At 37.8% G+C, this 26,897-nt stretch overlaps 1 protein-coding gene across 2 annotated transcripts in view; it reads left to right on the plus strand.

Moving 5' to 3' along the window:
- The window catches only part of ADGRL4 (adhesion G protein-coupled receptor L4), a 77,524-nt gene that overhangs the window by 42,977 nt on the left and 7,650 nt on the right, over nucleotides 1–26,897 (plus strand). The window contains exons 4-13 of one of the 2 annotated variants that reach the window (XM_009287239.2): nucleotides 3,137–3,292; nucleotides 3,816–3,886; nucleotides 5,600–5,773; nucleotides 5,866–6,049; nucleotides 8,285–8,401; nucleotides 9,498–9,691; nucleotides 10,966–11,136; nucleotides 12,656–12,859; nucleotides 13,884–14,104; nucleotides 14,199–14,265. In XM_009287239.2, coding sequence (XP_009285514.1) covers nucleotides 3,137–3,292; nucleotides 3,816–3,886; nucleotides 5,600–5,773; nucleotides 5,866–6,049; nucleotides 8,285–8,401; nucleotides 9,498–9,691; nucleotides 10,966–11,136; nucleotides 12,656–12,859; nucleotides 13,884–14,104; nucleotides 14,199–14,265 — 1,559 coding nt within the window. The remainder of the gene's footprint in view (nucleotides 1–3,136; nucleotides 3,293–3,815; nucleotides 3,887–5,599; nucleotides 5,774–5,865; nucleotides 6,050–8,284; nucleotides 8,402–9,497; nucleotides 9,692–10,965; nucleotides 11,137–12,655; nucleotides 12,860–13,883; nucleotides 14,105–14,198; nucleotides 14,266–26,897) is intronic. The other variant, XM_009287240.2, reaches the window with a different exon arrangement.

The raw sequence follows: 26,897 nt of genomic DNA on the forward strand, positions 1-26,897 counted from the left end.
CAAGCTGTTGTCCGTGTGTGGTCCAACAATTGCATATTCGGTTAAAAAGGCATAACTACAAAATATAAAGAAACAAAAACCTACAGCTACTGCACACAGTATTTCAAAGCAGGAACTTAAAAGCAGCATTCTTGCAACTGTCACAAATTGTTGGCTGCCCCTGACAATCTCATTGATTTAAAAGGGATACAAAGCTGATTAGTACCTTGCAAGATCAGGCACATTGCCTTTTAATTTTGTCATCCAGGAGATTTTTTTCCTCCAGGAAACAGTAAATTAGATAGGCGTGATATGGACTCATTCCATATGGACGACTCAACTGCAGAAAGTCTATTTGCATATACTCGACAGGGTGTCTCTATCAGACTTTAAATAGCCATCCTGTTGCCAGAGATGTGCCTTGGTGCTTAAGTTTCTGCTGTCGTTTTGGATAATCCTGACTTCTCATTAAAATCTCCATTACGCTTAATATCTGACATAATTACAAAAGGAAGGGTAATTTGTATGAATGCCCAATAATGACAAATAAATGATTTACCAAACTAAAGGCTCACAAAGCAAAATATCAGAATAATTTTGAAATATTTGCATCAGTAAATCACATGAAAACCTAATACTTAGCAATGGTAGTCTGGAAAGTATTCAAATATTTATTTATTTATAAGTCGTTGTAAGTTTTAGCAAAGCTTGTTGTCATTTGCTGGTGTTTTAGCACTGCATTACATGCTGAATATCTTAAGATGTACATGTCCTTCTCCTTGTAGCTGACAAGGCCAAAAAAGTCTTTGGTATAAGGCTGATGTGTGTTCTTGTTATACAAACTGGTATTGTCATGGTTTTCACCCTTGCCACTTCAATTCATTCAAAGTTTGACTGTCTTACACAGAGTCACACAACAGGGCACTGACAGGCACCCACTTGTTTCAAAAAGAGCTTTATAATTTACTGATGTGAGAGGTTATTTAAATGCCAAGAGTAAGAACTTTAGCCTTATGTCTTTAAATGACAGCATTTAATTATGAGGTAGCCTGTGTGTAGCACTATATCACGCTTTTTTCCCCTCTTTTCTTCACTTTTGCCAGATTCATTGATGTACAGCCTGGTTAGCTCCATGACTATATGACAATCCAAACGATACAAAGACAGATAATGCAAAACTCAGCCATTAAAGAGAAACATTTGCAGTTTGGGGCATTAAATACGGAAACAAACTATTGCCCTAATGCAGATAATTACAATTTAACCTCATACATTAAACTTCGTGCTTGTGCCAACCCATTCAAACACACAGCCTCCTTGGCGGCTCCCCCTGAAGAGCAGAGGTGGTTGCGCTGGGGAGGGCAAATGCGCTTCCAGCCCCACCTTTCCTTCCCGCCTGTGCCGTGTGGGAGTCTGAATGGCTTTTCAATGGGAGCTTCTGAACCTCATTTCAGGTGCAAAGCAGAGCCACTGCTCAGTGAGGAACACAGGGATGTGAAAGTGAGGTGGGACCCCAACCATCTCCTTGAACCCCAGGAACACCTCTAGGATTACGAGCAGAAGAAAGGGAGCTGAGAATCAAGCACAAAACAGCAAAAATTGTGTGTGCAAACTGTTGGGATACTCCATTAAAAGTTTAAATGCATTTTACAGTTACCCTGTATTAAAAAAAAAAAAAAGTCATCTGATTATTTATAGAGGCTCTCTTGTCATTAGTAAAGAATGTTCTACAAAGTTACCAAAAACGCTCTGCAAATAGGCAGATGGCCCCCAGGTATCCTTCAGACATCCTGCTTTCCCTAGATATATTCACAGAGATGCAGTACATTTTTTCCATTCTTCCACAATTTCCGTTTCTCTAGCAACCTTATTTCACATACGTTATTGCTCATTTTTGTTCTACTCCTTTTTGAAAACCACCAACAATCTTGTATCAAAATAAGAGTGCAAAAATAGTTCCTATATGCTAATAGTGCATTTCCAGCCCCCTATATCTGCTTTCTGTCTGTCTGTCCTTAACACCCATCTGGCTGCACAAAGGCCTCCTGTCAATTCAGGCAGCTATTCTCCTCTGCTGATCGGTTAATCAGTTCTCTTTTTTCACTAATTTCTTTTCCAAATTCAGTGTCATGCCAGTTCTTAACTGAGGTTGTCTTCCTCTCTGGTTCATCCATTCCCCTCTCTACCTTTACCGTCCTTCAGTTCAGTTCTCAGCATCTTCTCCTCTCAGGCTGTTCCTTTAAATCTGCTCATGTGTCACTTCTTCATTTTTCAAGTCTTTTCGTCAGATATACCTGTCCCAAAGCTGTTTGCTTTTTTCTCCTTTCCAGCACAGCATTTCACAGTCCATTACTTCATTCTTCAGAATTATTTGGTATTGTTCCCAGTTTACTTTCTCCGTTGAGTTATTTGATCTTTATCCTCAGCCAACCAAATAATGCAAAAGAATCCCTACGCCAGCCAGAGAGTTAGTACCCAGCTCTCCTAAATTGATCAATTCATTGATTCCCTTACCGGAATTCATCGGTTTTACTCTTGGACTGTGCCCCACCCAGTTACTGAACCTGTCTACCTAATGGCAAATTATTTAGAAGCACAAAAGCCATTTTAGGCAAATGTAATTTAAATGTGGATTAAAAAAAAGACTTGCCAAGCACTTTAAAGGGCACAGAGCTTAAAGTTTAGATTAACGAGATGGATAGAGTGATCTTTTGTAGCATCTTTTTAAAGCCGTGACTTAAAAGAAAAGACTGCAGTTTTCTTTCTCTTTTCTAACTGAATCATAAGGCTGAGAAAATCTATTTAGCCTAATCTCTGGAAAATGCATTTTAGATGATTTGCATCATGCCGAGCATTTTGTTATGATAGAATTAATATTTGCACTCATGGTTTTAAAACATGATCAATGCAGTATTATACAGTAATAAAAGTGGTGGTATAAAAATAAGATCAATTATGATTTATCCTTCTAATCCCTAAGTATTATAATTGGCAGGTGTTTTGCCATTAAGTTTGCCTTTTCAGGTTTTGCTTTTTTTTATTCCATGAAATTTTATTATGAAACTGCTTGCAGTGTGCAGGGCTATTATCGACAAAGCAGCAAGGCGTTAGTCTGTAAATACTTAATAAAAAATTCAATTTCTCACGATATTTGCAGATGTAGATGAGTGCAGCAATGAAGGAACTGTTGCCTGTGGAGATCATGCAAAATGTGAAAACGTGGATGGAGGGTTTAACTGCTCCTGTAAGGAAGGTTTTCAACCATCCACAGGAAAATTGCAGTTTAAGCCAAATGATGGCACTTCCTGCCAAGGTACATGATATTATAAAGGTTTATGTGTTATTATAGAGCTATATCTTCTGAGAAACCCACCAGTGCCTCTTTATCTTCAGTTAGATTAATCAGCGAGACATGAAAAAGAGGCAAGGCAGCGGCATCTACATTTCCCGAGAATAGAATCATTTCGTAAATGTATTTTTGCTAAACAATGTGATTAAATCCATTTGAAATAATGGTTACCTCCTCCTAGTTGTCAGATCTGAACTCCTCTCTGTAAATTTGAGCTGTCTCTTAACTTCACCTGTGGAAGTCCCAAGGAAAGGCGCCAAACCCTACCTGAGTAAAACAAAAACTCAGAGTCCAGTCCAGTGCTGTAACTTTGGCCAAGATAAAGTCTTAGTAGCTGACGTTTTTGAATGGAGTGCTGCGTCTTATGTGCATAAATTCAGAATGCTGGTGGTTTGGGGAATTACTTAGACAAGAGCTCTGACAATGAGTGTATATTGAATATTGATTAAACTGCAATTTATAATTAGTTTCTTTTTAATTTCTACAGAAAATCCAAAGGCCAAGTGTGAGTTATACAAAGACTGTATAACTGAACATATTAATAGAACTTTAGCTGGAGTAAGTAGCATTGGTTTATAGATTAATTTCCAAATCTCTTAATTGCTTCTGTTTGAAACTGTTATTTCAATTATAATAGTTCTTAAGGAGCTTTTAACAAATGCTTGAAGCATACAATTGAACTTAAGCATGTTTACAGAAATCTTTTTAATAATTTCAAATTATTTGAACTGGGTTGTATGTTCAAATCATGATAATAACTTGCTGGGAATCTGTGTGTTCCGTTTCCAGCAAAGTGAGTCATGATGCATGAAAAATTCAGAAGTGTGGTAATCACTCAACTGTTTCTGTAATTTCTGAAGTTACACACTGCTGCATTTACTGATGTGCAATTATTTGCTTGTTCAGAGTGAAAGGCAGCAAGAGAGCTTACAAAAGTAATGTCAACAAGTGACAAAATAGAAAATGGAGCAATAACATCCTGGTATGCTAGTATATTTACTCCTCAAAGCATAGTATGTAAAATGGTACAGAATTTATAGACTCAAAGACTCTGGACTTAAGATTTTTTTTTTCCACCAGAAGCAGAGATTCCTGAAGCAAATTAAAAAAAAAAAAAAATGAATTCACTATTCATTAGTCTACAGCTATAGTATTGTTTAATTTAAAAGGATAAATGAAACATAAGCATAAATAAATTAAAACCAATTGTATATGTTTGCATTTTATATTAAGCAGTTTGTCGAAGTTACGAGATTCAGAAAGATTCATTTAAAGACTTTTATTAACCTAGTGTAAGATATACATCGTATTAACATGCTTTCTATGTTAACCTGCAATGTAATACATTATATTAAATATAATACGTGCTTACCACATTTACGTGCAAAGACGTGGTATATGTCACAGCAGGATCTTAGAGTGAGATTTTTTTTTTAAATATGTAGTCAAACTAAACTTAAAGTAATAAGTCAAAATACCTCAATTTTATGTAAATAACAGCGTGTCAGATTTTAGCCTAGTTTTTAGCCTGTGTTGTAGTTCTATTCAGCTTCAGTCAAAAATGAAGCAAGCCCCATAAAAGCTGTTCAGCAGCAGAGACTACAGATCTTACAAAACCTGGTGTTGGGGGGCTTTTTGCTGGATAAAATCTCATGAGATTTCAGAATTGTGAAGTACGAATTCTTTTCTTATTCAGCCATGAGACTGAAACGTGCAATCTTAATCATCTCACCCTCTCTAGCCTACTACTTTTTAAACTAATTGTTTTATGTAAGTACATTTAGCAGTTCATAAATTGAAGTAGTGAAGGTGAAATAGGCAGTACAGTTTCACTAAACTACGTGCTTTATAATCTGCATTTGAAAAAAACCAACCACAAAATATACTAATGCTGCCCATCTGCTCCCACCTCTTCAGCTAAAATTTAACAGAAAAGAGTCAACAGAGTAACCATTTCACTGATATTTAAATATTTTTGCAGAATGTTTAAAAGTTCATTTTGGAGCATTAGGATAAATAAAACTGAGCTGCAGTAGTAAAAAAAAAAAATTAAGGATTGCACATGACTCTTTTTTTAATCATAGTTGCTTGCTAGGGTTATACCAGACATGTGTAACACCATTACTTTATAGGTCAACCTGTTGATTTAAATAGTGCCTCTTTTTATGCACAAGCATCTTAAAAGCCAGTGTGTTAATTCACAGAAATCAGTCATTTGCAGAAATGTGTCTTTACTTGTTTCATTAAGATGCAAGTTCTTGTATTTTTCAGATTAGTCATTTAAAAACACCCCTGATGATGCTGCAAGAAATTAATAAAAATACGTTGGGACCGCTTTTACCTGTAGATGTGATTTCATATGTTGAAGCACTATCTTATTCATCGCTGAATACCATGCATTACCCTGTTTCTGACAATGAAGCACTTCGTAATACAACCATTAATGTGAGTAGATCAAGCCTTAAAGATGTGGGGTTTTTTCTTATTTTACAAATAGCATATGACTCCTCCGCTTAAAAATATTCTTTTATTTATAGGTTTTGGTTAACACCGTGAACAATTTTTTACAAAAAGACAAAATTACAGTCTGGGAAGCTCTTCCTGTAGATAACCAAAGACGGAGCCTGACTAAGCTGCTGCATACTGCAGAACAAGCGACGCTTCTCATGTCGCAGAACTTCAAAAAGACAACACAGCTAGATGCTAATGCAAGTGACATAGGTAAAATAAAGACAATTAATCTAAGGTATACTTCAGATGTGGATTACACTGAGGAGTTTTTCAGCACAATTATGAAGATTAGAAATGGTGTTATGTGAAACACACAGGTGTTAATTTGTATGAGTTTCATAACTAACACCTGACTTTCAGCGTAGGTATCATAATTTTCAAAGATTGAACATTTGAGCCTAGAAAAAACTTGAGAGGCTGTGGGAAGTTGTCCTTTCAGATTCTCTTTCAATCTCTCATTATAGTCACACCGTCACAGTGAACCTGGATTCATCTTACATGCAGAAAATTATCCTGTGCACCTTATATGCACAAAAAACACCAGTGGAATGAAATTTGGATTTGCTCTATACAGTTTTTTTACTCTTTTTGGTTCAGTGAAGGTATTATAAATGAACTTGGAATAAGGATTGTACCTAGTGAGTCAAATCTTGCGTGGCTTTACTTTCAGAGAAATTTCTCATTTTAAGACAAATTTCAGAGGAGGGAAATTGGTTAGTCTCAATTGCACCATTTTGCTCTCCTACCTTCTTCCTGTGTGCTGGTGTCTTCACATCAATTCCTACTGATTTTCCTGTGGTAATAATAGTTTTACCATTCCTTCGATGGGAGCAGAGTAAGGCTAATACCAGCCGCTTTTGAAAATCCTAACAAAGCACTGCTGATTCCTTTGGCAATGGCCACTCTTTCATTTTTGTTTTTCTGAATGTATCCAAACTGTATGTGACCTGATTTCTTATTTTAGATTCAGTACAGTCCTTCAGTGCCTCTTACTGGTTTGCCGTTTTATAAGATGACTTGATGAGAAAGATTCCTCTTTTGGTTTCGAGGCAGGTCAAACCACCTGTTCTTCCCTCATCTTTCTGAAACTAAATTAGCGAGAGTGATGAAAAAGTAGGGAGGGATTTGTTCCATGACATAAACTCTGTAGAAGCAGATTTATGTTAGTGCAGAGCACCTCTGGTTCTGCAGCAGATCCAGAGCGGTGCCAGGAGCTGGCTGTAAAGCCCCTGTTCCCCCACCACCCTGGCTGAAAGCAGGAGGTCTCTTGGCCACAGAGCTGAGGCCATGAAGGTCGAGAAGAGAGGATTTGGGTGCAGCCTTTGGTGGCAGTGTAGACATCAGTCAGACCCTGGCAACAAAAAAAGTCAGATAAAGAGAATGGGGAGGAATTTCCATGTTGAAAGGTCGATGATTTTTTGGCTTGCTTTTGGTTTAAAATGGGAAACTGTGTAAGCTCCTTTCCAAATTGGCCCCAAACTAAATTTTTTTGTTATTGTTTTTCAGCATGAATAGATTTTCCACGGGGCTCATATGTGCCCCACACATCTATTTTGGGACAAGACCTACAACATTCCCCCTCTCTCTCCACTACTTTTTATGGTGCAAACTCTTGAACAACAAGCTTTTCAAAACTCCAGCCACAGAAAACTATTTCTTACATCCTGACAAACATTTTCTGACAGCTGGTCTATTGAATAGCTCATATTATTTTTGTGTGCTGTGCTATGAGCAATGCAGATGGTCTAGCTTAGTGATATTCCTCCATCAGTCAAGTTTTAGATTTGTTTGTTGTTGTTTTGTTTTATTTTTAAAAAAAGGCCTGATTGACTTTTTTTTGTTCCCATCCTGGGTGATTGAAACTCGGCACTATAATGAACCAAGTAAAGAGCTCAATGTCCTCTAATGTAGTTTTTGTCCTGAGGGGTGATGCTTGTTTGTTTGCTTTTTGACAAGACACATCATTATTTCATGGTGCAATGTGCATTTGGTAGCATGGATAGATAACTATAAAATATATACTTTTAAAAAATTGGCTCTTATCAAATGTTACTATTCAGTAGAGAATTTTATGCTTTGCTTTTTACAATTGTGATTTGTGGTCCCTTTCAGAAATGCATTTTTAATAAAGCAATAGCTCTTCCTAAAGTAACCTACATTATTCTTTCCAGTGCCTAATTTAATGCAAGGTAAATAAAAGACTATATTTTTCATGGAAAGAGTAAAAAGTATGAGAGCAAACTGTATGCATGAAAATGAAAAAACATAGAGGTTTAAGCAAACATGTTATATTAATAGCATTTTTCCTGAAAGATTTGGCACAATGATATATTCTTAAAATTCACGGTAATTATGCAATCCAATAGCACATTTATTAACCCAACTGTAAATTATGGTAGACCATAATGGCACTGTGATTTGTACAGTATTTTTCTTCTTTTGCAGCACTCAAGGTTTTTGCTTTTGATTCACACCACATGAAACACATTCACCCTCATGTGTACACGGGGGGAGATTACATAAAGATCTCTCCAAAGAAGAGAGAGGAATCTCATCCTAATGGTAAGAAACAAAGGTTAGAGAGTAGGTGGGTTAATAAACACCTTGGATAGACTTGTACCCACTAGTAAATAACCAAATGTGCAGTTTACCAAGACTGAGCTTCAGCCCTGCTAACTACAGAGGAGTCAAGGTATTTTTATCACCATCTCTCTTACCCCTTTATTGTCTCAAGACTGATATTTCTAACGTTTCCAGAGACACAGTGAGTATCCAGTGACTTTTAACACTGGATATTGGTACCAAAGACCTGAGCTTTATCCTTTCTCAGCCACTGTGTGACTTTGGACTGGCCCCTTCAACTCTCTGTGTTACTTCTCCTCCAAAAATTGGTGCATCTTTTCTATTTAGAGAGTAGCTCACTGGGGCAAGAACATGTACTCTTCAGTACCAAAACCAGCAGGGCCCAGATCTTGGCTTGGACCTCAGAGTGCTACAGAAATGGCTTACAACTACTGTCATCACTAAAAATAAATAAATGTGTTTAAACAGCTCTGGAATTAAACAACCTAACATAGAAAAGATTTTTTTTAATCTTAATCTTCCAGCTAATCTGAATCTCACCACCTATCAGTACCTAAAAATTTGGTTTATCTTGGTACCAGGGAGAAAAATCACATTTTTTCAGATCAGCACTGCATCCTAAAATACCTTTTGCTTTGTTTTTCCCTACGTGTCTTCCACCCTGGCTCGACTATAATGGAAGTCAAAGCAAGCCAGGTACTTCAGAGAGGCCCACTATTTACCTTAGGTCTGAGCCATTTTAGTTTATGAGGCCTAACACCACACATGTAGCCAACTGCAGAACAGCAGCAAGCATATATTACTCTAGAAAAAATATATATGCGTATATCTAATTAGAATTTCCAATGCGAACACACATTTTTATTTCTAATGGCAGTTACATTGTTTTAAATAAAGCTATATTTCATTGTCTCTAAAACATTTTTATAAGTATTCCACAAAGATTCCATCTGTTTTGCATATTTTATGCAATAGCAGTAATAATGTCTATTGTTTATCGTTTCCTTAATGTCTTCAATTTTGTTCTTCTATAAAAAACCCACAAACTACTAAACGTGGTCTGTTTGATTGATAGGCACCGTTGCAGTTGTCTTTCTGCGGTATACCAATATTGGTTCTTTGCTTTCATCGCCTAAAAACCGCTCCTCGAAAGATACTTCAGAGCAGAGACAGACAGTAAGCTCATCAGTTATAGCTGTTGCAATTAGCTCAAATCCACCTACACTCTATGAGCTCGAGAAAATAACATTCACCTTAAAGTATGCCAAGGTAAGGGCTTTTTATTATCAACTTCATATAAAACAAAACAATAGCTAATCATTTTATGTGATGTAACCATACCTGCAGTGTATGATATATTGAGACATAATTCTGTTGTTTGCTGATGTTTGTCATTTATTTTTCTAATAAGATTAATCTCAAATGTGACATCCTAAGTGCAATATACTAAATATAATACAGCTGAAAATTGCTGTGGCACTAAAGCAAGGGCAACAATGCCATCTTTGCTGAGTTGTAGTATGAATAAAATGTAGATGCTGGAACCAGAGAGTATTACAGGTCTTGACTATTCTGTATTTAGATGGGTTTTTTTCTGAAAGTTTATCAGATGGTTAAGCATGCGTACTAAAAAAAGCGAAGAAATGCTTGAAAGTTCACGCAAAAAGTTAACCTGGAGCTAGGAGGTAGTAGCAGAACCTATCGTATTGCAACTTTGTTATTTCTGAAATCTGAACACATTTATTTAAAACTGAGAATTTTACTTCCAGTATATATAGATGTTGCTGACTTCACTTGTATGTGAAGAATCACCTTACATGGCACAAAGGATCATCAGAAACATAACAAGAAAGTGACTCTGTAGGGAAGTGGGCAGTGGGGCAAGGTGTTAATCTTGGTTATGCAGCTTTTAAATTTGTTACTTGCCTTCTAATATTTGAGCTAGAGATCACCTTTATATAAAGTTGCATATATTTATACAGCCTCTAATACAGTGGGGACCTTATCTTTGACTAGAGTTAGTAAGCACTAACTGTAATAAATAATACTAATGGTCTTATTCATCTCTGTCGTTGCACCTGATATAGCAGGTGTGATATGACCCTGGCTGTATCCCAGATTACTTTGTAAAATGCACAGAATAAGTCTCGGTTTTTGAACCGCTCGTTTGGAAGGGACTATGAGCAGGACAAGTAATGTGGCTGTAACCTTGGGGTTTAGTCCATGTTCAGCAGGTGCAGGGGTATATATAACAATGTTTTCAGTAGGTAAAAATTCCAGCACCTTTGCAAGTGCCAGAAGGGTTCAGTAATCTGATTAGCCTACATGTTTGATGGGGCGTTAGTTGTGTGGATAAAATGCTTCCATCCCCAGCCATGTTTTAATTGCCTGGAATAGGCCTTGCAGAATGTGCTTTTTGTTTCCCAACCTTCCAATGGTAACAAGCAATTTTTAATGAATTGCTCTGGCTAACGTAAGAAAGGTCTCCTGATGGGAAGTATCCTGCCTTTTGCCATCAGTAAAACATCTTGTTTCTGTTCCAGACTGCGGATAAAGATATTAAATGTGCATTTTGGAACTACTCAGCAGACACAATGAATGGCAACTGGGCTACAGAAGGCTGTGAGCTGACACATTCCAACTCCACTCATATCTCATGCAAATGTAATCATCTGACTCATTTCGCTGTTTTGATGTCCTCAGGTGGCTCTGTTGTAAGTGCTATTTTAATTTAGTGTTTTACCTGATACTTTCTCCTGTCTTCATTCCTTATGTTTTTATTTCAGCGTGACTTATGTGCTTCCCCCCCTTTAGATTGTCTCTTCTTTTTGTTCAGCAAACACACAATTTATTGTGCACAAAGCAAACAAAATTCCTCCCATATGCGTTTGAATTTCCTTATGTCCTTTCTGCAGCATTACAGAGCAGTGATGCAGCAAAGTATCTTGCTCCAAATACACAGTCTGTTGTGCTTATTTTTGGTGCATTGCTTTTAATTTTAAATCCCACTTTAAGACTGCTGTGGGATTTAACTGGCATTCATTGGTGGTCAGTAACCATATGGCCCTGAATTTCTCTCTCACAAAACTTTGCCACCCATTTGTCTAACCTTGGCATCTAAAAATCTGCTTTAAGTTCTCTCCTGAGAGTTTGCAACAGCATAATCAATTTGAAGTTTATGACTATTAAACATGGACACTCATGACCAGCACAAAACCATGAGAATGACCACTCAATTTATGTCTTTCTTATATTAAGAGGCCCCATAGATTTCCAGGGTCTACATGGGGATCTGCAGGAGCTCAGGTCCTGCCTCAGGAGGCAGCTTTATAAGGTATCAGAACAGACAGCATGCAGAATATTAGCATGAATATACTGTATTGAGACAGTTCTCTCACACTGTGAATTTCATGCTGATAGAGGCTGTTTCCTGGTTGCTAAATAGCATCCTAAGTCTTCAGTTGAAATTTAAAACCTTTGCAGGTACTTATATAGTTATTTTGAAAAGGAAAGCTGGGAGGAGAATAATCTCTGGTCCTTTACTTAGAAAAAAAATACTTACTTGGATACTTTTATGGTCAGCTGAATACCATCCTTATGCTGATGCACAGTGATGTATTTCAGAGATTCTTTGTGCAAATACCAAGCAGCAAATGTAACTGTATTCCTATACAGAAAATATTCACAAGCAATATTAAAATAGCCTGTGTTTCTTTAGAGAATGTTCATGTTACATACCTTGGAATAGCATTTGTTTGAAGTGATTGTTATTTCAGAGTCTTGTTTTGATCATGTTGCAAATTCAGTAAGACGGTTATTCAATTTTGCTTATCTAAGTCACTGCTGTGATAAGTCCTTTTATATTAGAAAATGTTCATGTCATATTAATATACATCCTACTGCCAGTGTATTTGTCGTTCACTAAAATGATCCGATTTTTAAAATCATATTAGGATATACTGATGGTAATAAAAAGGTTTGTTAAGAAATATCAGAAAATGCAAGAGCAGGAATGTATACAGTTAGTTACTAATTTCCCCTAGAGAATTATCTGTCTCACAAAAAAACAATACTTTTTAGATTATCAAAAGTGTACATTTGCAGTGAAACTCTACAAACAGTTTTGATTAATACTTTGTAGAAAAGAAGAAAAGAACTGTATTATAGAATGAGGTCTTTCTTGAGAAGGTACAAAGCGCTATTTTTAAATATTATATTATAATTTTCCCCCAGGGTGTTACAAATTATAACATTCTTACAAGAATCACTCAGCTAGGAATAATTATTTCGTTGATTTGCCTCTCCATGTGCATTTTTACATTCTGGTTCTTCAGTGAAATTCAAAGCACTAGAACGACAATTCACAAAAACCTCTGCTGCAGCCTTTTCCTGGCGGAACTTATTTTTCTGATTGGAATTAATATGAACAATAATAAGGTGGGTAGTTTTCACTTGTATCTTGATTTTGTGTTGTAAAGTAAATATACGGTATAAGATACAATCTTCCATCTACTTCCAGTATTTCCTAGTATCAGTATGAATATTCTAGTGACACTGACTTCCCAGTCTAGTAACAGGAAATATAAAATGGTCATTTAAAGAAGTAGGGCCTTCATCTGAGCTGGTGTATATTGACTTTGCTCCAGGGGTTTAATTTAAACTTTGTCACCTTAACCGAGACTGTGGTCTCAATGTGTTCAGCATTTTCACTTTTTACATCCGTTTGGATGCTGTACAAAGCCACATTGGTGGCTCTCTGTGTGACAATTTTCCCTAAAATCCAGGCCAGAGCTGCAGTCCCAAGCTGGCATTTAAGATATTGCGCTGTTGGCTGGAGGACTCCTTTCCCTTCTACATGTGAGGTAGCCTGTCCCTGTTACTTTTCATACAAGTTGGGCTGATGACTTTTACACCTCAGATTAGTTTTAGGAAATTAAATTATGCCTAAATTATCAAAATACCCCTACTATAAGTAGCTGAATACGATTTAAAATGACTTGAAAAAATACGAGCTGCTATCCCTGAGGTAGCACTCTAGTATTGATTGACTGAGAAATATAATTTTAAAAACACTTCATAATAACAAAAGTTATTGTGGAAATAATTCCTTGTGATGCCTAATTACACTTAGCAAAATCATAAAAATTTGTCTAGATCAGGAAAGCATATAGACTACTCAGCTGTAACTGTGGGATCAACTTTATCAATTTGTTTATACAGTTTTTCTGGGAAGACATGCACCAATTTTAAAAGTTGAACGTTGTCTATTTTACCAGTTGCTACGGAAAACACTAATGAACAGGTGTGCTCATGGGTATAGGTCAAGTTCTTGTCAATCAGCATTACATCTGGACTGCTGGACCACCACTTTAGAGTCACTAGGTTGCTGTGCATATGCTATTATATTACAGAGACATATTAATAGAATTATGACTCTTGCTTTCTCTGATTGAATTTCTAGCTCTTCTGTTCAATTACTGCTGGATTACTCCATTATTTCCTTCTAGCTGCTTTTGCATGGATGTGCATTGAAGGTATTCACCTCTACCTTATAGTTGTGGGAGTCATCTACAACAAGGGTTTCTTGCACAAGAATTTCTATGTCTTTGGCTACGTCAGTCCAGCCGTGGTCGTTGGAATCTCCGCCGCACTGGGATACAAGTACTACGGTACCACAGAAGTGTAAGTTGCTGTTTCTGTGTCCAAATTAACATACCCAAGAATGCAGTAGTCACAATAGCACATTTCAAGGCATTTTCTGCTGTTTACTTCTCAGATGTTGGCTCAGCACAAAGAATAACTTTATATGGAGCTTTATAGGACCAGCATGTCTAATAATTCTTGTAAGTATAATTTTCATTTTTTATTGTAGTACATAAAACCGATAATAAAAGGTGTTTAATAATCACCCACCCATTGCCAGCATAGCTGTGAGTGCTAATTATAGGGCAGAATTGGCTAATTTAGACCTTTTTATAGTGTCTCTAAATTATTTATATGCTGTACATTTAAATACATTACTAGCCTGAGAAATGAATGTTTGACAAAAAAAGCTCAATATAAGATTAGAGCTTTTTTTCTTACTTGCTTTCCTTCTTTTAACCCAAATGGTTCGAGAAATTCTGTGAAGCATTTCTGGTTTTTAAGAAGTAGCATCTTTGTATGTCGTTGGCATCCCAGCATGGCTCGGCAGGAGGTGTACACAGACATCTATCCTAGCAGAGACATAATCTGGTTTTTCAAATGTTGTGTGACTTAATCTCTTACCAGTGATCGGTCATCTTTGTAAGATTAGATTGTCGTCTTTATGGTTTTATCACTCGCGTGTACCCTGTCATCATCAAAGCTATTTTAAACTAAATTGCGACGTCAGAGAAAAGAACCCGCTATTTCACATGGGCAGACGAGTCAAGTATTGATAGCCCTATTTCAGCTGTGAAGAGGGCCTTTTTAATTCTTACTGGAAGTGGTTTCAAACCTGCAAATTTGGCAGGTATTACATGCTCAATTCTGAATTGAGACATTTTTGGTGCCTCGGGAGCATTTCTAAGTGCTATAAAGTTTAACAAACCATTCCAACTGTAATGGGGCATTATTGTGTATGACTGGGTTGACAGTGATCTGGCAATAGCTGGAGCTAACAGGAGGAGAAGATACAACGGTGAGGCCTCGCGACATCTATGGTCAAGTCAGTTATAACCCTTCACTGCTTTTTAAGCTATTTGGTGATAAATGTGAGGATTTGTAAAAAGGAAGAAGTGGCAGTGCTTAACACACACAAGATGATAATAAAACAGTTTTATTTCAATACATTAGCCATCTCAAAGCTGAATAAAGTAGGTATAATTCTGGTCAAATTCCACCCCAGATTCCTACTGTAGATTGGGGATAGGCCGGGAGCAACATGCCAGATGCAACTGCAGGGTCATGCCTCCCCATCTCACCCTCCTGGTGAGCACAGAAGACTTCAAGAGAGGCAAGGCACCGTAACCTCTCTTGGCTCAGTGTTTCTGGGGTCAGATGGCCCTGATGGCCAACAGATTACCATGGTAAAACAAAATCATGGGGAGAGACCATCCTTTACTAGGAAATTCTTACAATTCTTAGGTTTAAGTTGACAATTTCCTATTTCCTCTTTGGACCTTATCTCTTTCTTCCATGAAGGCAGCAGGGTTGGGATTTTGTTGTTGTTGCTCTCATTCCTGTTCCTCATCTGCCTTCAGGTGAAGATTTATGGGCAGTGATGTATCACTGCACTGTTAGTACAGGAAAACTGCATTATCAAAATATACAAAATGCCAAAAATTTATGCATCTGTAACCTTGTTTTCAGCTCCAGCTGAGCTGTGCCTGATGCAGGATCTTAGGTACACAGTACAGAGGCAGAGCAGGTCTGCAGTGGCTTTGATACCAGTCTAGCTGGCCACAGAGGCAAATCCTGCAAGCTGGGCTCTGAGGCCCACAGCTGTTCTTTGAGCACTCCAGATCTTCCAGCAATCCCTGCAAATTAAAAGAAACAGGGGAAGTGGTAGAAGTTGATACGGGCCCTATGCACCAATGCAGTCCTCCTACGGATGAGGATAACAGCCAGATAGTTTCTTTTTTTTCTCCCACTCTTTTGCCTAAGTGAAGCCACACGAGGAGCTGTAGCTGGACAGCAAATAGCCCTGCGGTTGTTTTGCTGGTTTTGTTTGTGTTATGGAAGTGTTTTGTGATAACTTGTTTTCACAGTATTTGCATACCTTTATATACTCTTCATAATCATGCACTACTAGACCAGGGAGGAAAAGCAACTCGCTCTCAGCAAGCTGCTTCATCTGCTGTGTGATTTTTTTGAGTGTTTGGACAGCTTGTTTTGATGGGGTGATAGCAAATTGAAGTCTAAACTGCAAAAGGGATGCTTTCAAAGAGCGCAGGGAGCTAGCTAATTTGCTCGTGCCCTATCCAGGTTATTGTCTAAGGAAAATATGGAAAACTTTATGAAAATAGGTACTGACTTTAGAAGATGAAATCAGTGTTAGATGTCTGCTCTGTGGAAGGCACGTTGTTGGCGGTAATTCTGTTCCAATTGTCCAGTCTTCCTGTTCAGCATACTGCATGGGCACCACCATAACGAAGATTAAACTCTTTCCAAAGTAGTGGCACTCAGGAAGTCCTTTTAATTACAAAAGCCAATCTCCTTCCAAGATTCCCATTCTGCCCACGGCTAACTAAAAAAAAAAAAAAATTACTGATTAAGGACTCTGAAAAGGAAATGTTATTTTTGTTCTGGGGTAACCAGCTAGTGCACCGCAACCCTCATTTAGAAATCTGGCACCTTCAAGTTTACTTTTAATCCTGAGCTTCATCTACTAATAGCATTGAGTTTGCAGGTTTTCCAAGATAGCCTGGAGAGTTTGGATACCAAACCTCTGGTGAGCTGCTCACCACAAATCTGATTCTTCCACAAAAACATTAAACTCATGGTCAGCACAAATGCCCAGGTACCCCAATGGTGCTTTCAGTTTCTGTGAATGAGGGCCCAGGAGATTTGTGGTTTGGATTATACTGTAATATGCCTTTGAGACAGCATGGTAAATGATGAAGAACAGAACCGGTTCTGTACCAATGGATTTTCTGCACATGATTTCAAACGCATCCTTGGGCTTTAAATCTGCAGTAATAGTGAAGCACAGGGAGCTCAAGTGTTTATCAGGAGTACAAACTAAGTTGTCTGAATGCCTAAGCAGTAACACTACTTCTGAAGGTGTTTGCTTATTACTATTAAGGTTCTATGAGAATTCTTAAGTGTAAAGCAATGGCCTTATTGATCCCACCTAAAATTTTTTTTAGTATTATTATTACTATTATTAGATTGGTGACTGTACATGAAAAGGAGTGGGTCAGAAGCTCTTTAGATGGAGTTAGGAAAGAAAGGGCATTTTAAACCTTTGTAAAGCAAGCTGCAAGCTGAAGATAATTTCTACAACTTCTTTCTTTCTCCTAATACTTGTAATCTTTAGAACCACAACCATTTTAGCTAAAACTATGCAGTAGATTAGATCAAAGCATACAAGTATGGAGAAATTATTTATAACAAGTATTTAAACTTTTTAATAGAAAAGTGAATTTATCACAAGCTTTAAGGGACAAACATTCACACATACCACAACCCATGTCTGATTGAGGCAAATACAAATAAAAGCTCCAGGGATAAAAGGTATGAAAATGAAAAAAAAAAATCCCTAGAACATTTTCTTTTCTTTTGTAATACACTTATAATAATAATCTTCCTGTAATAGGAAGTGTGTAGAATGGAAATAACCGTTTGTCTGCAGGGTAATGCAGCTGCAGTTTTGATGAGCATATAATGTCAGCCAAGAACAAGCTCCTTCCCATTGTGGAGGACTTCTACATGGCTTTCCCCACCTCTGGCATGACAGCTCGCTCTGTGTTGAGGGGGAGCAGACCTGTGTAAGTGCTTTATTCTGTATCACTGACGTTTGTGGAAACTTCATCTTTTAAACTCTGTGATAAGTACCTCCACTTGTACCTATTGTGAGGGACAGCTCTATATTAGCTGTCCAGCTGGCAGCAGAAATGACGTCATTTGCAAGGGTTGGGCAAAGACTATTAACACTGTACTTATGAAAGTCTACAAGCCATTAAAAGGAAAATTTGGCAGAGAATCACTGCTACTCCAAGTGCAGCTATAGGTAACCCTTCTAATATACCTCTCTCCCACAACCTTCTCCCATTAAATCTGTTCAGCTGAGCTTCATGCAGCAAGTTCAAAGTCACCCATGATAACATGATTTGCACGTTTGCAGTGTTGACAGAGTCATGCAGGCTTGACTCTTGTACCCACTGTCACTGCCACAATAAATTGGCATACCTCTGTGAGGAACCAGGACTCAGAAGTGTGACATGTTGTAACATTAACAGGTGTAATTTGCTGTTTAACAGTATAAATCTATCAGTATTATTTGTTGAGATCACCTCTGTAATAACAAAATACAGACTTGCTCTTTGAGGTTGGAACATTTCCAAAATTGAACATCATCCAAATAATCCTCTTTGTGGCTTTTATCCAAACATCCTAGCACTGTGCAGTGAGGAGGTGGCTCCTGTATGCTCTTGCTTGTTTTACTCCTCTAATGTGTGTTTTCAGGGACCTTGAAGGTGTCTGGCTTGGCTTCAAGCTCCGGTTTCTTGAGACAATTGGTAATTGTAGTGTTTGCAACTACAAAAATGGCTTATAAATGGACCCTGCAATCTTCAGAGCATTCTCGTAAACTTGACTTGGAACATACAAGCCAAGAATAGTTCTTGGGAGAGGTGTCCTGAGAAAAGCCAAGTTCTTTTTATTAAGCATTCTTGTATGTAATAAATGTAATGAATAATCAACTGTAAAGCAAAAATATTCTAAGAATCGCAGTGATTGATTAACCATACTGTTTTGAACTTCCCATGTATAAATGAATGGGTAAATGAATAAAATATACAGATTGCAGTTGCAAAATACAAAAAAGTGACATATGAGTGATGAAAGCAGGCTAACAGTAGAGTAATGCTTTTCATTAAGGAACTGCCTGCATATTCATTAGAGCTAGTCGATTACTTAAAAAATATATTCATCAGATAATTTATTTGATGAATTTTATCATTATTTGTCAAATAATTTATTCAACAAAAAAGGTAAAATTAATGGAATAGTGCATTCATCAAATCTTATTGGACAGCTCTGATACTTATTCAGTTCTGTACATTTAGGTTGATTCAGGATTAGTAATACTGCTGCAATCAATGCAGAAAAATTTCCTGCCAAATCCATTACTCTGCTGTTTTCTTATATATTCACAAATTTCATGTACTTAATACTCTAATCTAGGCCATTCAAACTGAACATCTTTCTTGTAGAAAAGTAAATATTCAAGGAGTTTAAAGTTTTACATCTTCCCAGACTTCAATATTGAGCATGATCTGACAGTACGTTGCTCCCATTTAAAAAAAAAAAAGAAAAGAAGGCAAAAAAAAAAATAAGAAAAGCAGCCCCTCTGAGGTCAATCACACCACACTGGTGTAATCAGGTACACTGCCTATTCAGGCTTCTTCACATTATTATTCCTGTTCTTCAGTGAAGCAGCTCTTGTTCGTTACTCTTGATATTTCTTGATATTCTAAGGATTACTATCGAAAAAGTTGTTTGACCTCTGACCTCTGACCTCCATCACAACAAACCATACCACCATCTCACATTTTTTAGTGAATATTTCTGCTTTGGAAAATTCTGTGGGGTTTTTTCCAAAGGGTTATTTGTGATAAATGCCTGGTTATGTTTCTAAGATAGATGAGAAAAGTATACTCTACCATTTACTGTACATTTTTCAGAAAATAGCTGTTTAAAACATTTTTTTATATCTACTCTTGTTCCTCAGTCTGCCTTTTTAGTGGAAATAAATTTCCTACAGGGACGAGCAATGGCTTTATTATTCTTTATGAAAGAATAACAGTCCCCTTTTCATTAGCCCCTCTGTGGCTTCAGTTAAAGGTGTCTCTGTTGCGTTTCTTATGCCATTGAGGATAAAGTGGAGATAATTAATTACATAGTGGCATTAAAGACTGAGTCTGCAACTTTGGTTGAAACAGATTAGTTCAAAATGCAATGTTGTTCAGCAACAACAATACCTGCTGTGCTAAATAATCACTGAGTCGGAAAGTACTTGCCCTGTTCAGTGGACAGAACCAGCTTTAATCTCCAAGCCACAGCTTCCATACTGCCCTACCCAATGGATGCAGTTTCTCAGCAAGACCAGGGCTTTCACATGAAATTAAGGTTTTTCCATCCTTCCCTCTGTCATTAAAGCCCCTGTTCTAAAGTCCCTGGAAATAATACTTGGAAAAAGAGGCTGTGGCCATTAGTCTACAACATGAAAATTACTTGCTCTTATGTTGTTACGTAGGAACAAACTCATTACATAAGGCTCAAAGATCCTTGCAAGATGTTCCCTATAAAAGGTCTTTTAAAAAAAATCAACTTAGCTAGTAGTGTTATAAGAAAAAGCATGTGAAGAAGCTCTCCCTCAGATTCACTGAAAGGACATTAGACTTGAAAAGTCAAGCGTGTCCTCTGTCGTCAAGAGTGAAGCGAGCAGAGACAGCAGGTGAGGGAGTACAGGTGGATGCCAAGGAGAAGGGGAAGAGCACCCGCAGGTGCTAGCTGCCTGTGCAGATTTCCTGAAACCTCCCACAGCTTGGTGCAGGTCGATGTCCCAGGCATCCTTCTTTTCTAGCGAGATAAACTGTGCCCACTATTTTAATGGATCCACGTATATTAAGCCTCAGTGGATTTTTTTTTTTCAGGAAAGCCACACAACTGTCCAAATCAGTATTTTTTTTTTTGTTGTTAATTTCTTAATATGCTCTTGATGATTCTATACATTGCCTTGCTATAAGCACAATTACTGTAAACACATACGCTTACCCTAAATTGTTCATTGAAAGGACACCGTAGGTTTGCTTTAGATAGTTAACATAGACTGATGATGTCTTTTGGACTTTCTTAGTAATTACATAATGAATACATCCACACTACATATTTTCTCACTCAAATCATGTTTTCTTCCACTATTTTGCTGTCCTACTATTCATCACTTGCAGGCATTTAAAGAAGCAAATTTACATTCACAGTAGTAATTGCATGTGAATACTCTGTTTGGAAATCTCACTTGGTCATTGAAAGAACTTCTTGTGGCTTTGAGTAAGATCGTAAGCCACAGCATGGGATTTTGTGGCCACATCCACAGCAGAATCACAAATATTTCTAAAAAGCAAAGGTCCAAATCCTTTAGAGGATTTGGCAGACTGTGGAAGGCATAGACAGCTTTCTGCCAACTATTCACACCTCTAAAATGGCAAATATAGCCTGTTGTGAGACTCAACATCTCAGTCATGCTCCTGATGCTGCCTCCCTCCTGGTAGCTCATCCGTTCACTGAAGCTAGTTGTGCTAAAAGATAATATATAACTATTTCACTCCTCTTTGCCATGTAAAAATAATTCTGCAGGGCTCCTTGCATAAGGCTCTAGATGCAGCCTAACACAGGTTTGCATTTATGAAAAGAAACCGTAGGAGAGGTGTAACATGTAGTCTGAAGTCTTTGATGCACCTGGACTCAGTTCATTAAACAGCCTGATTTCTGTCATTACCAACTCCCAAGTAAATACACCTTCTCAAAAGCTTCTTGGAAAAGAAGAGTAAATCCAGTAATTAATTATACTGCAAGCAAGATAGACCCCAGACCTACCACTGGTTCTAGCTGGACTAATGTTTATGGCTGAGGTCAGATACAGCTCTATTGGTTCATCCCTCCTGCCCTTGGCTGCAGAACTGAGGTTAAATAAAAGTATTTAGGTGAGTATGTGTTTAGCTTTTCAAACCAATAAGAAACAATATTGCATCCAGAAGTCTGAGAAGCTGTTTACTCTGATGAAAAATATCGAAACCCCATCTATTTATTTATTTATGTATTTACAGCTTGCTATAAATGTTCTAAAAATATAAAGGAAACATTTAATTGAGTCTAAATCTACAGCTTGAGGTACGTAAAAGAACAACTTTGAAGTATTCATATATAAAAAGCAACCCTATGTGAAAATTATGTATTTCCTGAGACAGGGTTTGAAATAAACTCATTTAGCTATGTTTTAACTTCTAAAACAAGTGAAATTATTAAATCTTAGAATCATCAAATTCTAATCCTGCATTACTGAAAATATTTCCCCAAAATATAGCCTAAAGGGGTTTTTGTTAATGTTTTTGTTACATTTTCTACTCCCAGATAAGACTCCTGTTGTATACCTAAAGCATTCAAGAAGGTATATTCACTGGGGACACAATAATGAGATAAATCAGTCAGGAGACAAACCCAGGCTGTTTGACTGCCAGCTTGTGTCCAATTTTATGCAATTAATATGGCATACATTTTCATTTTGAAGCTTAAACTGTTGTATTGTTAATAGCTTAATTCCGTTCTCCCGACTGAAATAACGATGACCCACTGAATGTTGTCATTTCACCCAGCCATTAGCCATACAGCCAGAGAGACAGAAATGTATTGCTCTGTGGCAGAATTCAGACCATCACAAGCTCATTAATTCAAACACTCATAATGAGGGTCATTGTAAAGACTGATACAGATACAGCTGCTCTGAACTTCAGACATTTTTTGAAAGAGCCAAATTCAATATGATATATGTAAAAAATTCAAGTATATGCCTAAGAGAGCAGCAGGAGAAATTTCCTCATTCTTTTTTGTGAGATCTGACATCAGCATATAGATGGTTTCATCAATTATTGAGACAAAGACTAAGAAAGGAAAAAGGAATGATTTGGGGGTTTCGTTTTTGAAGTTTGAATGTAAAGTGCTCAGACTGCATCAGAACTAGTATGTCTGACTCTTTAGAATTAGCTGCCTCTTTCTTATACCTTCTCTTCTTTGTAACACTAGAGAGCCTTAAAAGGCTGGTATTTAAAGTGTTTTAATAACTTTTGAAAGGCTGGAGTTTATCTTTTACACAAGGATACCATATATGAAATTACCAATTCCTTTTTCATTCTATAAATACATGTGTATTGGAAATAGCCTCAAAAACTCAGTCTCATATTAAACGATTACTCCGCTGTTAAAAAAAGAACTATCTTTAGATAGTCCTGGATGAGGAACTGGGGGATGAGGGAGGTCCAGGTCTCCCTGCTCCAGTGAATATTTAATTATTTGTATGGCATGGAATAGATCCAGCGGGGCTGACGGAGCAATAGCAATGAATAGCTGGTACAGAGGCTGGAGAAACTAAGGGTCATAGCCTAGTCTGAATATTAAGTACAACAGAAAATTGTGCCTGTGTCTCCAACATCCTGGATAAATGCCTTGTCCACAGGGATTTTCATTGTTCAGGAGTGTCCTTTCTGGTTTTAATCAGAAAAGCTGTCCTAGTCAGGAAGCCTTTCCTGGTGAAAGTATAGCCTAAAACAGTAAAGGTCTTTTAGTGCTAATGAATTGACGTTTTTCAACAAAAAAAGTTGGACAAAATTTTCTTGAATGCCTCTCGTCCTGATCTGTTTCACTTTACCAGATGTCCAGGTGCTAACTGAGCTACCGCCATGAAAGATGGACCATTTCCCTCTGAGCTTTCAAGTGCTCTTTTGTCTTGCTTAAAAAAAGGCAGAGGGGGAGGAAGGAAAAAAAAAATTCTTAGTTGCCAAATTTGACAGCTGTCAGCTACCTTGATGGGGCAAAATGATGATATATCACTTCACTCAGTATCTTACAATTTAATTGTAATTAATTATGAAAGAAACTACAACTCTTCAACATGAGTGCAAATATTTTTATTTGCAGGCAGATGTTTTGCATGCTTTATTAAATTTTGTGTATTTCATACCATTCAGTGCTCAACTAAAAATAACTATCATCCTGTACCTACACAGAGAGTGTTTCATGCAGTGTGAAGCACTAACATCATATTTACTTGAGGATAGAACATTATGTTACTCTTCCAGTATGTAAAATACGTACATTTAACAGTGGAATTAAGGACCTATTTTAAATATAGTAGTTGCTAAGCAATGTGCTATTAGCAGAACTCCAACAGCTTGGAACATTTAGCATTTTAGGACCTATGTGCTCATTTTTATATTATTATTATTATTTAGTTTGCAAAATACAGTTAGTAATCAACAGGGAAGTTTGTAATTTGCTTAGACAATAGATGAGATTGTTTCTCAGTGCTCTTCTGGATCCTCATCTTAGGAAAAAGAACCAAGTAAATATTACTATGTCTTGATATGTATACAGCTCTATTATTTGCTTCTACGAATTGTGGATGAGCGAAATTCTGCTGCGGTGGCCCCAGAACTGCTGGGAGTAAAGCCAAAGCAGCAGTATCTTGCGCTACCCATGCCCACTGTTGGGCAGTTTTCCTTCATTACAGAAGCCTATGCAGAAGTACTCTCTTCAGTTAGCCGTGGTAGCATTGAGACAGAGGAAGGGATGCATCTGCAAACAGATTTACAGAGCTGTCCTCGCTCTAGGTGGAGGTAGGTTAGCACTACACACAGTTTTTCCCATCCTGTCCTAAAAGACATGTGATTGATTGAACAGAGCTCCTCAGGCTAATTCCTTTGGCAAAACCTCTTTATTGTTGACAAGATGATTAGGAAAGCACCAGGAAATTTCTTCGAATTTGCAATTGGTTTTTCTCTCCCATTAATTTCTTTACAAGAGGAAATTATCCAGACCGATGCTGTGGCTGTGGGTCAGATCTGATCCTAGGACCTGTACCACTCAAGACAGCTCTGAACTCTTCCTTGCATGCCTGCTTTATTTCACCCACCAACATCACAGCTGTGAACATGGGAACTGTACCATGGACATCCCCAAAACACAGCTGCAGGAAAATTTCACTATCCTGCTCTATACCACAGTGTGCATCCACGATACATGCAAGTGCTAATCTGCAGGGTGAAACCCAGAGCAGTGTCCACCATTGCCAGTTAATCCCTTGAGACTATTGCTCTCTATGATTTGTAGAGGTAAAGCCTTGACAGCACTGGAGGAAATGGGAGTGTGGCATTTAACAGGAGTTCTGCTGTTGGTTTAATGGGGCCAGAAGTCACTCCAAAGTCCTAAATCCTCATGACCTTTCACACAGATGATCTCCCCAAAAGAGATGTACCAAACACTTAGCATCCTTCCTTTAAACTCAGTCACAGGTGTACAATAAAACCTAGCTCATCCAGATTCGTGGCTCCTCGGAGATTATCCTGGGTTATACAGATACATAAATGTAGTTGCCCATATCTACAAAATCCTGATTTCATGGGATCCTAATAATTGCCCTTATTTAATGTCTATTTCACGTAAACATATTTTAAATTTCCTACCATTTGCTCATTAATATACCACAACATTTCTAGAATTTAAGCAAGCTAAAAATACTTTTACAAATATCTTTAAGGATAAATGATTCCCTGAAGATGCTATGAGCGGAGGCTGTTCCTATATCAACCCTTGTCTTTGATTAACCACTTAAAAAAAAAAAGGAATAGATTAATTATTAAAATTAGTCCTGTAGTGCACCCGAGCACACTGAGCGAAACCTGATTCCCACTGAATCTCAGGGGGAGGGAGGGCTGAGGATGCTCAGCACCTCACAGAATTGGGCTTCCAGGGAGAAAGTCAGAGGTTTCCCTTGTGAAATAGTAAGGACTGAGTGCACTGTTTGCCCAATAGCAGTTTGGGGTGGTTTGTTAAATAAAAAAAAAAAAAAAATTCCGTTCTGGGCTTGGAATCAATGCAATTCCCCTTTAGCCTATTAGACTTGCCGAGAAGCCGCTCTCAGGACATGCAGCAGTTTCTCTGACTGCTCAGCCATGTAATAACACTGAAAACAAAGGCACAAGAACTTACCGTGTCACACTGTAACATCATTATTCACTTGATAAAACTGTGGCCATGCCACAACGTTTCACGCTTTGGGTTTGCCCAAAGCCGCGGGGTAGCTCTGCTCATTATACAGGCAACGTCTCCCCAAAGCCGGCGCGTGGCAGCAGCAGTCCCCAGGCTGGCCCTTTCCAGGCCCGTGCAAAGCCTGTCCTGAGCTTGGTGTCACAGTTGCCTGCACATCTTGCTCTGCTCCAGCTTGCTGCCTCTCCGGAGACACTGTGCCTTATGTTTGCCATTTCATTCTCATTCACCTTGCCTGTCACCTTAAGGCAGCCTTAATTATAATGTCATCGAAGGTTTATTCAACAAGATCTGAAGATTGTGCTTTAATTAAAAAAATGAAAACACGTGATTACAACCAAAGTAAGAATAAAACACAACATTTGGCTCTAAGTAGCAGCTGAAGCCTTTTTAGATGTTTCAGTGTCTCTCATCCAGAAGTCCCTCGGTTTGTCCCAGCTGGAAGATTTGGGGATCCAGGATTCCTCGTGCCTGTCTATATTTTGGGTGACTTTTACAGCCTACTACCTCCATGTCTGCTCATTTTTTGATACAAATTCAAATATCTTAAGTGGTTGTATCTTTGGCCAGGCATTTTGGGTGATTTGACTTCCCATCCCATTTGTTGAAATATGTATGGCTCTTTGGGAATATCAGTTATACCAGTTATATCAAGGCCATTTCCCCTTTAGTCCTACTCCAACTTCTCCATATTCCTACTCAGTCCAACCGCCCATCATGAACTTTTTACATTACTTTTCCCAGAAATAGCTGAGGCTACTGGTATGTTCATAGCAAAGAACACACAGATTATCAGGTTGAAGCAGAATATGTTAACTTTAGGATACCTGTTGGACTACCAGTTTTCTCTAAAGGCCACACTTGACATATTATTAACATTAGCTAGTTTTTTCTCCTGGATTTACCCATGAGTTCATGTTATTGTTTTCCCTCAAGTTCTGCTGCATTTCTGTGTCACAGGACAGTTACA

This window comes from Aptenodytes forsteri, unplaced genomic scaffold (genome assembly GCF_000699145.1).
Source record: "Aptenodytes forsteri isolate BGI_AS27 unplaced genomic scaffold, ASM69914v1 Scaffold119, whole genome shotgun sequence".
NCBI lineage: Eukaryota > Metazoa > Chordata > Aves > Sphenisciformes > Spheniscidae > Aptenodytes > Aptenodytes forsteri.